Below are 18,157 nucleotides of genomic sequence, written 5' to 3' on the forward strand. Positions count from 1 at the left end.
GTTAAATGGTTTCTCATCCCTGTAACCGCAACAGAGCTTTTCTGTTGAAAAACATATAGAAGGAAGACAAAAAAAAATATAGTACAGCCATCAGATCTAAGAATTGGTAAGCTGCAATATAATTATTATTATTTATACAGGGTTTATATAGCGCCAACAGTTTCCGCAGTGCTTTACAACATGGGGGCAGACAGTACAGTTACAATATAATGTTTGCTTTTAGGTTTCTTACTCCATTGACTACTTGCCGCCTGCCCACAGTAAATTTACTGTGGACGAGCAGAACATGCAGGCCGGACAAGGTACCTGTATGTTTCCCGCCATTCTTCCAGGTTCTATGCACGCACCCCTGCCTACCCGTGCTGTGATTTGACATAGCAGAAGTTTGGCAGCAGATTTCAGCCAATGATTTGGGCTGAAATCAGCTGTGTCCAATCACAGACAGTATTTACAAACACACACAACTGTGTGCATATGATCAGCGATCTGGCTACTCTCCCTGAAAAACTGAAAGAAAACAGCCAGATAGTAAAGTAAAATCAGCGCACATTACACATTGTAAGGCACACAGTTAACCCCTAGATTCCCCCTAGATGTTAGCCTCTTCCCAGCCAGTGTCATTAGTACAATGTCAGTGTACAGTATTATCACTGTGTCAGTAACCCTCCCAGATAGTGTCACTCTAAAAGTCGCTGATCACCGCCTTTACAGTGTAGTGTCTATAGCTGTGTAAATTCCAGTATATATACCATATTTTGTAGATGCTATTGGTTTTGCACAAACCAATTAAAGTGGTTATAAAGCCTTACAGACCACTTTATGCTACAGGTAAGCCTATAATAAGGCTTACCTGTGGCTACTAGGGTTGCCAACTCATCCCTTTAAAACAGAACACATATTAATTACACAGGTTCTGTGGCTGATTAAGGAGGTAATTAAACTCACTTGGTGCCTTATTTGCATTAAATTAGCCTCAGAACCTGTGTAATTAATATGTGTTCTGTTTTAAAGCGATGAGTTGGCAACCCTAGTGGCTACCCCGGATATCTCCTAAACCTGTACGATTTGGGAGATATCCCCTGTCCCCTGCATGTCCCAATGTAACCAGCACATATGCACTGGGGCAAACTGAAGCAATGGCACATATGTGCCGTTGCTTCAGTCCTTGTGTCGTTACCAGCGGGTCCCGTGTGCATACACCAGACCCGCGATACCCAGAAGTAACCCCCGGGAGAGATGACACTGCCGGGGGGAGGGGGGGGAGACAAGGACCACTGTGGGAGCTTCGATGTCAGGCAAGTAATTCATAATGAGCTGGTATGCTACATACCTCCTCTGTGCAGTTGGTTTTGCACAGAGTGGCCCTGATTTTCCCCTTCTGGATTCCCTCAGCGGCGCACCAGGTTCCTTCTCTTCTTGAGTGCCCCCTTGGAGAGCCGCTCTCACTCGGGGCACTTGTGCGCTCCCGTGTCCTGCTCCTGCGCTGCTATCAATCTATCCAATCGGGACCTGAGACACCGGCTGGAGCTGGTGTGCTTATCCCCGTCACTGGAAAGACTGAGTTCAGGTAAGTAAAGGGGGGCACTGGAGGGCAGCTGCATCACAGGAGGTTTTTCACCTTAATGCATAGAATGTATTAAGGTAAAAAAAAACAAAAAACACAAGGGTTTACAACCCCTTCTAAAATAAAAAAACCTTCTGCCTTTAGAACCACTTTCAGCTCGTTCAATTAAAGTGATTGTAAAAGATCACCTTGTGAAACAACCCATTCAGTTTAAAATAGAAATGAAAGGCAAAACATTTGTGGATAGATATAAAAAAAAACATATAAATACCTTTTCTCCATTTTTTTTTTTTTATAAGTGATCGCATGCCCTCTGTTCTCAGCTGCATAAGAGCTAGGGGGAGGAGAAGCAACAGTACAATGAGCTTTCCAGTGAACGTGTGTGGGGTGGAGGGGTTTGGCTCAGGACAAGTCTGATCATTGGAGAAGAGCAAACTGAGTTCTCAGCACAGCTAGAGAACTGACCAAGCTGTGCTCTCCTGCCTAGTGTGGTAAGTTTTTAATTGGAAAGCAATGGGACTGGCAGGAACACTAGGAATTTAACACAAAGGAAGAAATACAAAGAGAGCAGGATATTTTTTTCATACAAGTACATGGTGCAGCAGGCACATATCAGGAATATGAAATGTTGGCGTAACCTACTCTTTAAGCTTTGACAACCAAAATCTGGAAGCTGATTGCTTTCTATGCACAGCTTCACCAGATTTTGCACTCTCCAGTTTTTAGTAAATTAACCCCTAGCTGTCAATTCTTACACCAGCACTTGCAGTGTACTTTGGTTGCTGCTGGCTCCTGCTCTTTTCTGAGTTTCCAGTCTTCATAGGAAAGGGTGGACAGTGCAATCTCCAGTCAGTCTACCAGCCTAAAGTTACACATAAACCCTCCTATCGTTTTCAGCCAAGGAAGCTCCCATCTTTGTCTCTGTTTAATCTACAACTGCCATTATGCTGCATGTAGAATGTGCCTTATTTTCTTTCTTTTTTTTTTACAGCAATGGGCAAAAGAAAGGAAACCAGCCCACTGGGTGCCTCTGGACACGGTAAAAGAGCAAGGCCAGATGATGATGATCAAGATTCTTCTTCTGGAGAGGGGTCTCAGGCAGTAAGTGCAAGCTTTTATGTTTCTCTGCTCAATTGCATATAATGGCGTAAGGGTCAGTTGGTATGCGAGTTTAATTTATTACAGAAAAAAAAATCCCAAAGGTTAATTTTGTCATCACAATAAAAACGTGATCCTAAAGTATAGTTTTTTGTTTCTTTAACAACCTCAATACAGGGCACTTTCATCCACTTCCTGCCCAGGCCATTTTTCAGCGCTGTCACATTTTGAATGACAATTGCACGGTCATTCAACACTGTACCCAAATGAAATTTTTATATTTTTTTCCCCCACAAATAGAGCTTTCTTTTGGTGGTATTTGATCACCTCTGCAGTTTTTATTTTTTGCGCTATAAACAAAAAAAAAGCGTAAATTTTGAAAAAAATGCAATATTTTGTACTTTTTGCTATAATAAATATCCCCCAAAAATATATAAAAAAAAAACATTTTTTTCCCTCAGGTTTGGCCGATACGTTCTACATATTTTTGGTAAAAAATATCACAATAAGTGTATATTGATTGGTTTGCGCAAAAGTTATAGCGGTAACAATATAGGGCAGGGGTGCCCAACCAGTGGCCCGGGGGCCACATGTGGCCCGCGGAGCCCTCTGATGTGGCCCACGACCTCCTGCTCTGGGATGGCTGGTTGGCTGCCATCCCAGAGCCCAATGTTGTGAATGAAGCCAGCAGTAGAGGAAGCAAGCGACTTTTCAGAAAGTGCACCACTGCTGCAGGATATAATAGACGTCTATGGCAAAGTGCAGCTAACCGCCGGGCAAACCTCAGGTACACTGCGCTGCACCCACAGTGTGGGTAGACCGCAGACCATCAGTGTAAAAGCAGTCTTAGGCCCCTTTCACACGATTGGTCCAACCCAATCGGACCCTCCATTCACCTCTATGGAGCGGCAGACTTTTGTCCATTTACAGCCGCCTACCTCCAATCCAATCTGTTAAAAAAAAACAGAAGTGGATCCCACCCCTTCCAATCCGATTGGATCAGAGGGCCCATAGAGTAGATTGGGGGGTGTCGGTTTTGCATATGCAGACTGGACACAGACCTGACAACTGCCCACAACGCTCATTGTGGCCTGCGACTGGTTAATAAGTCGCTTAAGTGGCCCTCGGCCTTCAAAAGGTTGGGCACCCCTGATATAGGGGATAGATTTATAGCATTTTTATCATTTTTTTTTTTTTTTTACTAGTAATGGCGCGATCTGAGATTGTTATTGTGACTGATATTCTGTCGCACACTTATGACACATTTTTGGGACATTCACATTTATGCAGCGATCTATGCTATAAAAATACACTGATTACTGTATAAATATGACTGGCAGGGAAGGGGTTAACACTAGGGAGCGATCAAGGGGTTAAATGTGTTCCCTAGGGAGTGATTCTAACTGTGGAGGGAGGGGACTGACTGGGGGCAGTGACCGATCGGTGTCCCTATGTACAAGGGACACACCATTGGTCTCTTTTCCCTGACAGGACGTGGATCTGTGTGTTTACACACACAGATCCATGGCCCTGCTCAGTTATTGGGCATTCGCGGGTGAAGACGTCATATGATGTCCGGACAAAACGAGAGCCTCATCGTCCCACCAACGTATGACGGCAGGCGGTAGGCTAGTGGTTAAAAATAACAAACATGTTATAAGTACCTGCTCTGTGCAGTGATTTTTGCACAGAGCAGCCTGGATCCTCCTCTTCTCAGGTCTCACACCGGCGCATAGAAAGCATTAAGACCCCTTTCACACTGGGACGATGTGGGCGTTTGCGGTAAAGCTTTTCAGAGAAGAAAGGGTTAAAAGCGCAGCTGCCAAAACGCTTCAGCAGCGCTGCTCATTGATTTCAATGGCAGGGGCGGTTTAGGGGAGCTTGCAGGACTCCCTCCCCCCCCCCTGTCCTGCAAGCGTACCGCCCCAGTGTGAAAGCTCTCAGACTTTCAAACTGGAGAGGCTTGAAAAGCGCTTTACAGGCGCTATTTTTAGTGCTAAAATGCCTAAAAAGCACCCCAGTGTGAAAGGGGTATAAGAGAAAAAGAACTTCTGCCTTTACAACCATTTTAAGCCTGATACACACAAGTATTTTTTTTTTTTCTCGTTCAACCCAGCGGGCTGAGCGATAAACTGAAGTGTTCAGGAGGAGACCCCAAACTAACAATCCAATATTAGAACACAATAGCTCAGGGGAGGAGATCGCTGTACTGACAGGTGGATGGCTCCCCCGCCAGAACATACTGATCAATGTTTTCAGTCGTTGGCTGAGAGCATTGATCGGTTGCTGATCTACAGACCTATTTATTTTTTTGGGCTACTTTCACACTGATGTGCTTTGCAGGCGTTATAGCGCTGAAAATAACGCCTGCAAAGCGCCCTAAAAGAGACTCCTTTCACTCCAGTGTGAAAGCCCAAAAACCCATCCATGACAGCTAAAACTATTGCTTATACAGGATTGTTGTAGTTGATCAAGCATTTTTTGCATACTGTCACCAGTTAGTATCCCTTTTCATTGCCACACCAGTCATATTATGACGTTGTACTGCACTGGTGACAGTATGTAAAGGAAAGAAAAATTAATTTCAGCATTTTCCAAAAATTAACAAAAAATTACAACTTCAAAAACTTGCTCTGCCTCTTACTAAATTCCTCAGACTGTTTTCTTTTCAAAAAGGGGTCGTTTGGGGGGAATTTGTACTGTCCTGGCATTTTGGGGTTGCAAGAAATGAGATGGATCAATTTACAAATATGTATACCATAGTTTGTAGACGCTTTCACACAAACCAATTGATATACACTTATTGGGATTTTTTTATATACCAAAGACATGTAGCAGAATACATTTTGGCTTAAATTTATAAGGAATTTTGATTTTATTGGATATGTTTTATAACAAGGTATAAAAAACAAAATATTTGTTCTTTTCATTTATATAATAATAAAAAAAAAACACCAAAAGAAAGCTCTATGTTCTCCTCCTGTGTGACTCAGGTTATACGCACTGTGGAAGCAAAACCCTCTGCCTTTAAGTAGGGTATGTCATTGGAAGGATATTGGCTTCATTTCTATTTTTACCCCTTTAATATTGCCCAGGCCAATTTTAAGCTTTCTGCGCTGTCACGTTTTAAATGACAATTGCGCGGTCATGTAACGCTGTAGCCAAAACACAATTTTTATTTATTTTGGTGATATTTGATTTTTTTTGTTTTTGTTATACAATGTTGTAAATACGTTTTCACTGATGGGCACTTATAGGCGACACTGATGGGTGGCACTTCCAGGCATTACTGGTGGGCACTGAGTGGTACAACTAATGGGCACTGATTGGCAATACTGATGGTCCTGGGTGGGTATACCTGGGGATCCTGTGTGGGCTTACTTGGGGGGGTCTGCTCTGATAATCAGCGCAGACACTCTCCCCGCAACGATCGTCTCTTCTCTACTCGGGTCTGATAGTGCGAGTGGAGGGAAAGCCGATAAACGTCTCTTTCTGTTTACGACGTCCAGTCAGGATAACAGAACCACTTTCTGGCCGTCGTTCTTCTATGTGTCAGGCGGGAAGTAGTTAAACCCCTGTTTTGTATTCGCTATGTTTAGCACTGTTAATGGTTATCAATAAGAATGGATTGTCATGTTGTACTACATTGACATGTTGCATACCTTAAATAAAGAATGGGAAAAAAAAAAGCTGTATTTGTATGAAAAATTATATACATTGTAGTTGCATACAAGGTTGCATTACCGCGCATTTGCCAGTTAAAGTAGCATAGTGCTGAATAGCAAAAAAAATGGCCTGGTCATGAAGGGGAAAAACCTTCCGGGGGTCAACTGGTTAAACACTGTTGCTATTAATTCTTTATTTTAATCCTCCTGTTCTGAAAGTTTTTTTTATGTTGCGACCTGCACAGCATCAATTAGCGCTGTGCAAACAATGATTCATACATCAGCAGTGTACTGGAAACTCCTCCCTCAGAACATTCCCTGAGGACAGGAAACATCATATGCCTGCTGTTCAGGAATTATTAAATAAGGTTTTTTATATCAAATGAAATACAATGGTATGATCTTTATACGTAAATAGAGGGGATAATGGCATTTAAACATTGTATGTTTAGTATCACTTTAAAAGTAGGCGAGGGTCAGTGATCCTGAAGATTTTTGCGATACATTTATGTGTGTGCTTGTGTTTTTTTTTTGTTTTGTTTTTTAGTTAATATGTAAAAATATACACACATGTCATACTTACCTCCTCTGTGCAGTTGGTTTTGCACAGAGCAGCCTGGATCGTCCTCTTCTCGGCTCTCTCTTTTCTGCTTCTGGCCCCTCCCTCCCCTTATTGGCTGACTGACTTTGACAGCTACGGGAGCCAATCGGGAGGAGTGTCCCAGGCATTCGTGGACATTGCTGGAGAGAGGAGAGATGGGGTGGATAATTGGGGAGGAGGGGGGTGTGGGGGAGGACTTGACAAACTAAAGGTTTTTTATCTTAATGCATAGAGTGCCGAGGCACCTAATTTTACCACCAAAAAAATGGGAAAACGCATTGACTCGAGTGTAAGCCTATGGTGTTCATCTGCATGCCTCACTGTGTCCATGTCCATGCCTCACTGTGCCCATGCCTCACTGTGCCCATACCTAGACTGATGTTTAACATAGGAGTCTATGGAAGGGGTACCCGGCTTTGAAAAATCGGTGCTCCCCAGCTGTAGGTCCCCCAGACAACAAACTTTGCACACTTGTAGAGGATAAATGGGGCTACATGTGTGCCAAGTTCTGGGTCCATGGGACCTACGACCAGCCGGTACCGGGTCCTCAAACTCACTGGAGAAATGGCTGTTTATAATGGGCTACATGTGTGCCAAGTACCAGGAGCCCACGGATGCCCAAAGATCCCCAAAGTCACTGGAGAAATGACTATGGTAGGGGTGCCCGGATTTGAAAAATCAGTGCTCCCCCGCCGTAGGTCCCCCGGACAACAGAATTTGCACACTTGTAGAGGAAGAGTGGGGCTACGTGTGTGCCCAGTTTAGGGACCTACGGACGGCTGATACTGGGTCCCCAAAGTCCAGGACTTCAGGCGCAAAAAGGTGACTCGAGTATAAGCCAAGGGGGGCATTTTTAGCACAGAAAAATGTGCTGAAAAACTCGGCTTATACTCGAGTATATACAGTAACCTTCTGCCTTTACAACTCCTTTAACCCAATAACTGTGAAGAGAACCCAGTGCATCCAAAGCCAGGGACCTGCAGTGTAGGAGCCTTCAGAGTGACAGAGACAATTTTTTTCCAGTTGCTAATCAATAATCAGAATGTATCAAATTGATCATTGTGTCGAATAAGCCTGTTTGAATACACCTTCAATTTGTGATTAATGTGTAGGTCACTGCTGATGTTGGGATCATTGAAAGCATTTCCCTGAAGAACTTTATGTGTCATGCAATGCTTGGACCCTTTCGATTTGGACCAAATGTCAACTTCGTTGTTGGGAACAATGGAAGTAAGTGCAGCTGTCACCTTTTTATAATTAAAGTTTGTCTTTTTAATGGCAGCCTGATAAGCTTTCCGTTTTATATATATATATATATATATATATATATATATATATATATATATATATATATATATATATATATATATATATATATATATATATATATATATAGTGTGTGTATGTATGTATGTATGTATGTGTCTATATACAGGTCATTCTCAAAAAATTTGCATATTGTGATAAAGTTCATTATTTTCTGTAATGTACTGATAAACATTAGACTTTCATATATTTTAGATTCATTACACACAACTGAAGTAGTTCAAACCTTTTTATTGTTATAATATTGATGATTTTGGCATACAGCTCATGAAAACCCCAAATTCCTATCTAAAAAAATTAGCATATCATGAAAAGGTTCTCTAAACAAGCTCTTAACCTAATCATCTGAATCAACTAATTAACTCTAAACACCTGCAAAAGATTCCTGAGGCTTTTAAAAACTCCCAGCCTGGTTCATTACTCCAAACCGCAATCATGGGTAAGACTGCCGACCTGACTGCTGTCCAGAAGGCCATCATTGACACCCTCAAGCAAGAGGGTAAGACACAGAAAGAAATTTCTGAACGAATAGGCTGTTCCCAGAGTGCTGTATCAAGGCACCTCAGTGGGAAGTCTGTGGGAAGGAAAAAGTGGGCAGAAAACGCTGCACAACGAGAAGAGGTGACCGGACCCTGAGGAAGATTGTGGAGAAGGACCGATTCCAGACCTTGGGGGACCTGCGGAAGCAGTGGACTGAGACTGGAGTAGAAACATCCAGAGCCACCGTGTACAGGCATGTGCAGGAAATGGGCTACAGGTGCCGCATTCCCCAGGTCAAGCCACTTTTGAACCAGAAACAGCGGCAGAAGCGCCTGACCTGGGCTACAGAGAAAGTACTTTTTTCGGATGAAAGCAAATTTTGCATGTCATTCGGTAATCAAGGTGCCAGAGTCTGGAGGAAGACTGGGGAGATGGAAATGCCAAAATGCCTGAAGTCCAGTGTCAAGTACCCACAGTCAGTGATGGTCTGGGGTGCCATGTCAGCTGCTGGTGTTGGTCCACTGTGTTTTATCAAGGGCAGGGTGAATGCAGCTAGCTATCAGGAGATTTTGGAGCACTTCATGCTTCCATCTGCTGAAAAGCTTTATGGAGATGAAGATTTCATTTTTCAGCACGACCTGGCACCTGCTCACAGTGCCAAAACCACTGGAAAATGGTTTACTGACCATGGTATTACTGTGCTCAATTGGCCTGCCAACTCTCCTGACCTGAACCCCATAGAGAATCTGTGGGATATTGGGAAGAGAAAGTTGAGAGACGCAAGACCCAACACTCTGGATGAGCTTAAGGCCGCTACCGAAGCATCCTGGGCCTCCATAACACCTCAGCAGTGCCACAGGCTGATTGCCTCCATGCCACGCCGCATTGAAGCAGTCATTTCTGCAAAAGGATTCCCGACCAAGTATTGAGTGCATAACTGAACATAATTATTTGAAGGTTGACTTTTTTTTTATTAAAAACACTTTTCTTTTATTGAATGGATGAAATATGCTAATCTTTTGAGATAGGAATTTGGGGTTTTCATGAGCTGTATGCCAAAATCATCAATATTAAAACAATAAAAAGGCTTGAACTACTTCAGTTGTGTGTAATGAATCTAAAATATATGAAAGTCTAATGTTTATCAGTACATTACAGAAAATAATGAACTTTATCACAATATGCTAATTTTATGAGAATGACCTGTATATGTCCTAGTCCATGCCAAAGCTGCCTGCTTTAAATAATGTTTTCTAACTTTCCCTAGGTGGTAAGAGTGCTGTTCTTACAGCTCTGATTGTGGGTCTGGGCGGCAAAGCTGCTACAACCAACAGAGGTTCATCAATAAAAGGATTTGTCAAAGATGGACAGACGTAAGTCCTAATCTTCTTTTTTTTTTTTTTTTAATCCACTTTATTTTTCTTTTTTTCTTTTTTTTTTTCTTATTTCATACATAGATATGCCTAATCGGCATCCCTTGCATTTCAATTGACATACGTTATACAACATTTTTACATTTCTATAATATTCCAATGTACGTCTCTATATTTTTATATCCCACCCTCCTAATCTATCATTGTCTTAAACCATTTATCACTGTGCAGTATTTGTGGCCTTTTTTTGTGAGGGGAGGGACTTGAAAATCTGTTAACTTTCTTTTTTCCTGGATGGCTATAAAGTGGTTCTGTACATTATAAAATAATCTACAATATTATCTGTATCTGTGGCTCTCTTTCTGTCTCCCAACAGTAAAGTGATGGGGCAAATATGTTCTGGAGAGAACTCCAGAAAATATAGCTTGGAAAAGTCGGTAGAGAGGGTGGTTTCTAAACTCGTCTCTGAATGAATGAAAAAATGAATGAAAAACGTATAAAGCGCGGCGCATGCGAACTGAATCGCTTCTGGGCGCTAGTTGTTCGTGTCTCATGACATCAAAAGAGCAGAGTTTTGATCTGTCTTCTGAAAGTCAGGTGGTTTTCCTCCAACCGAATGCTGGTTGGTAAAGCGTTCCATAGTCTAGGACCCTGAAAAGCAAACCTTCTTTCTCCTTTGGACTTATATTTGGTTTTTGGTACCCTGACCAGATTTTGGTCGGTGGATCGCAGAACGCGATTGGAATTGTGAGGTTCTATCTTGTCGCAAAGATATTGCGGAGCCTTCCCATGGATGCACTTATGTGTCAGGCAGAGTGCTTTAAATGCAATTCTGTCTTTTACTGGCAGCCAGTGAAGGGTTCTCAACGAAGGTGAGATTGATTCCCATTTTTTTTTCCCAGTCACCAGTCTGGCGGCCGTATTCTGAACGACTTGCAGACGGGAGATTTGGTACTTTGGGAGTCCGAGGTAGAGGGCGTTGGCATAGTCCAGTCTGGAATTCACGATTGTTCCCACCACGACTGCTACGTCTTCTTTGGGGATAAATGGAATAAGTCTGCGTAGTAGGCACAACAGATGGTGCGCTCCGCTGACTACTGACCCTATTTGTGCGTCCATTGTCATGAAGGTGTCGAAGATGACCCCAAGTCTTTTTACTTTGGAGCTAGGGGTGAGCTAGGGGTGATGATTTGGCCCAGAATGGGCGGGGGTGTCCAGGTTGTTGCCAGTTGACTCTTTCGGCTGGCGTGAAACATAAGGAGTTCTGTTTTTGAACTGTTGAGTTTAAGATAACTCTTTGTCATCCAGTTTTCTATCAAAGAGAGGCATTTCTCTAAACTGGGATGATGATCCTTTTTGTTGCAGATGCGAAAATACAGTTGCGTATCGTCTGCATAAGAGTGATAGAGTAGTTCTTGGCTACTGATAATATCAAAGAGAGGGCGAAGATAGATGTTGAATAGCACCGGTGACAGGGGGGATCCTTGGGGGACTCCACATGACACCGTGCGTTTTTCCGACTTGAAAGAACCCAATTTAACTGTTTGTGATCGGTTTTCAAGAAAGGAAGAAAACCATGGTAAATCACCTTCTGCGACTTCTGCTACCGTGGCTAGTCGCATCAGTAACAGTTTGTGGTCTACCGTGTCAAAGGCTGCGCTTAGGTCTCTGGGTTGCCCTTTCCCAATTATTGATTTCCAAAAACTATGGTTGGCTTAAAGCGTTTGTTAACCCCCAAAAAATTATAAAATATATAAAATGGATCCTGCTCCTTTAAAGCATGTTGTATGACACAGTGCTTGTCCTGTGTTATTTGGCCCCCTGTAACACCTAAAAAAAAAAAACCTGTCTGATCCTGCCAGTTTTCTACCCTCCCCTCTGTAAACTGACCACAGTGCATCATAACTGCTGAGCCTGACACCGTGGTCAGTTTACGTGCCTCTGTCATCTGCAGCCTGCTATCTGATCTCCTCTCTGCTCCTGTGTCGCACACAGAGGGGGACACTACAATAGGAAACAGTGCTGATGGTGTATACATTTTAACAACCACTTTAGTGTCTGTTCACTCTTTACTCTCTGTACCTCTCTTTTTTTTCTTTTTTCTTTTTTTTTTTAATGGATGGAAATAACAGAATATTAGGTAATTGCTACCAAAGTTATGTATCAGATCCTACCAAAATGCTGCAAAGACTTAAAAAAAAAAAGCAAAAAAATAACAGACTTTACTGATAAAAAGGATGACACAATGATATTTAACACATGCCCTCAATGACGCAGTTGTGACTAAACATGTAGGGCGGAGTCTACTTAACATGCCGTTGCCACGCCTGTCCTGCTGTGTACACAAGCTGTTTTTACCTCCATGGTTTTATGTTACTTTTTGGATTGATATGACATGCCCGTTAACACAGTGATATTATCCATGATGAGAATACGTTTTTTTTTTTATATTTACCGAGTTATCACTGAATCTGCTGTATCTCTGATCCCTGTGTTTGGACGATATGTGCGGCATCATACAAACATCACATTGGGCGTTTGACTCCATAATAGAGTCCTTTAACTCTGGTAAGAGTCCATCTTATCATGGTGGTGAATCACATGGTGGAATTGGATCACAAATGAATTGGATCACACTTTATGATTGCACGGATACTTTCTCACTGGACTTTTTTTTTTTATTGCGTATATATATCTCATTTTTACTCATCACTTTGGACTATTTACATTGAAGTGTTATATTTTTTGAGTGCATTTATACGTATTATTTTCACTATTGTCGCAACATTTTTTATATATTATTTGGATTGCACAGTATTTCTGACTGGTTTTGCTAGAAGCTATTGTTTGTCAGCTCGTTATCGTCCCCATTTCTAATGTTATTTAAAACATAATAAAAAAAAATATTCACTCACACTTTATTCAAGTTAAAATCATATTTTTAAAGAAATGGGAAATATGTACAGAAATTCCTCATACATAAGTATCTCCAAAGTGTGTTGGTACCACATTACATAGTATACAAGATTGCACCAATCACATATATGGTCCCCAAGGTCGATGTGTTTCATGTAAAGCTTTTTCAGGACCCTTTCCTTAGGATCCAGTGAGAAAGCAAACCTGATGCCTACAGCTGCTGCAGCACCACAGGTGGATGGAAAGGAAATTGCTCTATTTATTTATCTCCCCCCCCCCCACCCATCCCATCAACAATGGCTGCAGCACTTCTGTATTCTGCCGGCAGGGAGCTATAACTGGCAGCAGTGATTGCGTGCAAAAAACATGGCAGGTTGGTTGTACTGTAGTCAATCAACAGATTTGACTTTAGTAAAACCAGCCTGCTCATAGATGGATTGAGTTTTGTCCAGTCCCCCCTTCTATGCAATATTTTTTCCAAAGACTTTTACTAAGGAGGCAGTTCTTCTTTTTTTTTTTTTTTCAGGTCTGCGGATGTATCCATAACATTGCGTAATCGAGGCGCAGATGCTTTTAGACCTGAAGTGTATGGAGACTCTATTGTTGTTCAGCAGCATTTAACTATAGATGGAAGTCGCAATTATAAACTAAAAAGTAAAACAGGTATGTAATGGTAATGATGACACAAAGAGTTGCTAGGTCAGCACAGTGACTGTAAGTTTTTTTTTTTTTTGTGATCTCATATAATTGGAATAGAACCATTGGAACATAACAAGCTCTTCCCCCTACCATACATGCTTTCTACTTTTTGTGCTTTCCCACTGCCACCATGTCATAGTTATGAACAGAGAAAGTTACTATGCAGCGTTCACTTCTGACAAACAAAGTTGTATTTAAGTAATACACATAGTAATGTCAGTGTAGTAGTCAGTTTGAGTATAATATTGTCTTATAGTGACTTAAAAAGGGAAAATGTGATTGGCAGTGTCTTGAGGAAGAGAAAGGGGGACCTGTAGTGAGTGGATGGTGTTATTAATTTTCACTGATGCCTTCAAGGTAAGTGTTCTGGTGGAAATCTTGTTGACATAGTGAAGTGTGTCATCCCTCCTTTCTACCTCAATACCCTAAAACCTTCTTGGGTGCAACTTTTATCAAAGCATACTTGAATGACAGTGAGGGACAGGCTTTTACAAACTATAAAGCCTGGTACACACTATAAGTTTTAGGTTGAACGGGAAAAACTGCCATCTCTGGTTGGTGCCGCTGTAACGATGCAAAGTTAGTGCAGTGATCTCCCCCACTGAGCTGTTGTGTTGTGTCTGACAGGGGGACTATTCCTCTGCCAGAACACTGCGATCAGTGCTCTCTGCCTCTGGCTGAGAGTGCTAATCAGGAGTCGGTCAGCTGCTGGTTTTCCAGTCTGCTTGTCCAACGGAAGCCGGCTAAACAGCTGGCTTCTGATGGGCAGACATACACACAGGCCGAATGTCAACTTTATTTTTTTAAACTGGTCGATGTCTCCCAACATTCATCCTGTATGTACCAGGCTTAAGACATCTAAAAGATTTTCTTATCTAACATCTGGTTTTATTGTTTTTTAAAGGAACCATTGTTTCGTCAAAGAAGGAAGAACTTGTCTCAATCCTAGACCATTTTAACATACAGGTAATGCGTAGGTTATTTCACAATAGTAGTTTTAGTGTGGCCATACATGGTAAAAAAAAATTCACTCAACTAGCTGGTCGCATATAAAAAAAGAGCCAGTTCCCCCATCCTAAACGATTGTAGTATTTTACTCCGCGGGCATGGGGCCTTATCCACCGTCAGAATATAATGATCAGTGCTGCCGGCTATAGCTGATGGCCCTGATCGTTCAGGAAAAACCCAAAAGGACGGTAATAATCAATTAATCGAATTCTATACAACCAGGGTGCTCATACATGTACTGAAATCCGTCCAGTCTCTGCTAAACCAGACAAATTGAGATCAATAGCCGGCTTAACCACTTAAGCCCCGGACCAATATGCTGGCTAAAGACCCAAGGGGTTTTTACAGTTCGGGACTGCGTCGCTTTAACAGACAATTGCGCGGTCGTGCGACGTGGCTCCCAAACAAAATTGGCGTCCTTTTTTCCCCACAAATAGAGCTTTATTTTGGTGGTATTTGATCACCTCTGCGGTTTTTATTTGTTGCGCTATAAACAAAAATAGAGCGTCAATTTTGAAAAAAATGCAATATTTTTTACTTTTTGCTGTAATAAATATCCCCCAAAAACATATATAAATTTTTTTTTTTCCCTCAGTTTAGGCCGATACGTATTCTTCTACCTATTTTTGGTAAAAAAAAATCGCAATAATCGTTTATTGGTTGGTTTGCGCAAAATTTATAGCGTTTACAAAATAGGGGATAGTTTTTTTGCATTTTTATTTTTTTTACTAGTAATGGCGGCGATCAGCGATTTTTTTCGTGACTGCGACATTATGGCGGACACTTCGGACAATTTTGACACATTTTTGGGACCATTGTCATTTTCACAGCAAAAAATGCATTTAAATTGCATTGTTTATTGTGAAAATGACAGTTGCAGTTTGGGAGTTAAACACAGGGGGCGCTGTAACATTTAGGGATCACTGTGTATGTGTTTACTAGTGTAGGGGGGTGTGGCTGTAGGAATGAGGTCATCGATCGAGTCTCCCCTATAAAGGGGATCACCCGATCGATGCGCCGCCACAGTGAAGCACGGGGAAGCCGTGTTTACACACGGCTCTCCCCGTTCTTCAGCTCCAGGGAGCGATCGCGACGGAGCGGCTATAAACAAATAGCCGCGTCGTCGTCCCGGATCGCTCCCCGAGCGGACCCGACCTCCGCATGTACCGGGGGGGGTCCCGATGGGACCCCCCCACCCACGTCTAGGCAGGCACGTACAGGTACGTGATTGTGCCTTTCCGTGCCATTCTGCCGACGTAAATGTACATGAGGAGGTCGGGAAGTGGTTAAGTTACAGTGTCAGAAACTTCAAGTAGACATTAGAGTGGTATAGGCTCAAAAACATCTTTCATCTGTTGAGGAAGCTTTTAACCTTCAGGTTATACTACTACCTACAGGAAGATTTGACACACAGGAACAAAGAAAATATCTCTTACTTTAGGCTTCATTTACATGACCATAAAAATGTCACTGATGTTATCTAGGCGAAAAGTTCCTGCGTAATGATCAGTGAAATACTTACATATAGATGCGTTTAAATGCACAAAGATTTGTTTTCATGATATTTTATTTTCCCCTTTTATTTAGACTTAAAGGGGTTGTAAAGGTTTGTTTTTTATTTTCTGAATAGGTTACTTTAAGCTAGTGCATTGTTGGTTCACTTACCTTTTCCTTCGATTTCCCTTCTAAATGTTTTTTTTCTTTGTCTGTCTGAATTTCTCACTTCCTGTTCTTCCTCAGTAACTGGTTTGGCTGACTAATCCCCAGCCAGAATGGCTCGGATAATGGGGGCAAGTTTACTGAGGAGAAACAGGAAGTGAGAAATTCAGACAAAGAAAAAAACATTTAGAAGGGAAATCGAAGGAAAAGGTAAGTGAACCAATGGTAGACAAATGAAAACTGCATTTGACCAATCATAGGACAACTGAACATTTTGTCTTCTACAGCAGCCAAATTGGTTCCACTAGCTTAAAGGAACCTATTTAGAAAATAAAAAACAAACCTTTACAACCCCTTTAATTTACACACTTACAAACACATATACATGTGTTTATACGCATGAAGCGTCATGTTTACACACATGTGTAAATGGCTCCATTGAAAACAATGCAGCTACATACAGATCCCTCATTAAAAAACGCTTATATACGTATATTTGTATGGCTATGTGAATGAAGCCCAAGGTGTAATACCACTTTTGTTGAGAAAAATAAAATCTCCTCTGGGTGATCCTTGTACATTTCTGGGATTTTAACACATTTTGCTGTAGATTCCTCCCTTTTTCTGCTCTGAGAAATAGTTGTTTGTTTCACAGTGTCCTTTGCAGACTGATTTTAAAAAGGAGGGTTTAGTTCATGATGCGCTCATTACTTGGACGAGACCAACTTCAGAGTCTGATTCCATTTAGGAGTTTTTAAAACTAAAATTCCCATTGTAGGGAATGCCTACAATTTAACTTGTATTTTCTGGGAATATTAGACTTTTGGGAACTAATTACACAACTAAAAGATAAAAAAATAATAATAATCCAGTGATGTTCTGTACTCCATATTGCATTACAGCAGCTACAGATTGAAAAGAAAAGGGTACTTTTAATAACAATAAATAACAGAATTTTGCATGTGTAGCAAGATTATGTTTTATGCTATTTTTCATGAAAGTGGTGTTGTCCTTTTAAGCCTATACGTTCCCCAACACAGCTCAGTGCCAACAAGCTTGATTTTAGGCTTGTGGGGGGCGGGCGGTCCTGCTTTACTTGTGCCCCCTAATTATATTGTAACCTATAGGCCCCTAGTTCACTTATGGATTCTGGAGCTGCTTGCATTGCTCCTCATCATTTTGCCACCATTTGCAAACTGAAGTCATGTCACCTTCTGCTCTTAGACAGTCTGTTCTGCCCTCTGGGTCTTTTATTTTTATTACATTTTTTAATTAAGTTCTGTTGTGTGTGGCAGGGTCTGGGGTCTTTACCATGGTCATTCTTTGAGCTCCAGGCAGTCTCCAGTTTTTCTGTTGTGTTTTTTAGTATGTTAATGATTTTTTACCGTGTTGCCCACCCCTCAGTTGGACTGCTTTTGGATGACCCAAGTTTAGAACGAAGAGCTAAGTGGGAGGGGATTTTCTGAGCTGGCCTACATTTTGCCAGTTTCTAGTCCTCCTGTAAGCAGCAATGTAACACAAATGTTATACACCCTTAACAATTTGCTTTGTCACATTAACCCCTTCCTGCATAAGTGTAAAACAAATGTTAATGCTTGAGCATAATTTTGCAACTTTTACATCTGTTAGTAAAACTGTACATATCTTCGCAAACTTTGTGTATATTGGTGGGTGTGTGTGTGTGTGTGTGTTTGTGTGTGGTTTTTTTTCAGGACACATTATGCTTTCTTTTGGTGGTAAATGGTTATGGAAATCTCCTGATTTTATA

The 18,157-nt window shown here is 41.6% G+C and overlaps 1 protein-coding gene across 1 annotated transcript in view; it reads left to right on the forward strand.

Moving 5' to 3' along the window:
• SMC6 (structural maintenance of chromosomes 6) overlaps positions 1 to 18,157 on the forward strand; it is a 134,156-nt gene that overhangs the window by 13,340 nt on the left and 102,659 nt on the right. Inside the window, exons 2-6 of the mRNA XM_040348559.1 lie at positions 2,556 to 2,665; positions 8,041 to 8,158; positions 10,002 to 10,107; positions 13,550 to 13,686; positions 14,627 to 14,688. Of these exons, the coding sequence (XP_040204493.1) occupies positions 2,558 to 2,665; positions 8,041 to 8,158; positions 10,002 to 10,107; positions 13,550 to 13,686; positions 14,627 to 14,688 (531 nt within the window). The 5' untranslated portion in view covers positions 2,556 to 2,557. The remainder of the gene's footprint in view (positions 1 to 2,555; positions 2,666 to 8,040; positions 8,159 to 10,001; positions 10,108 to 13,549; positions 13,687 to 14,626; positions 14,689 to 18,157) is intronic.

This window comes from Rana temporaria, chromosome 4 (assembly GCF_905171775.1).
Source record: "Rana temporaria chromosome 4, aRanTem1.1, whole genome shotgun sequence".
Taxonomy (NCBI): Eukaryota; Metazoa; Chordata; class Amphibia; order Anura; family Ranidae; genus Rana; species Rana temporaria.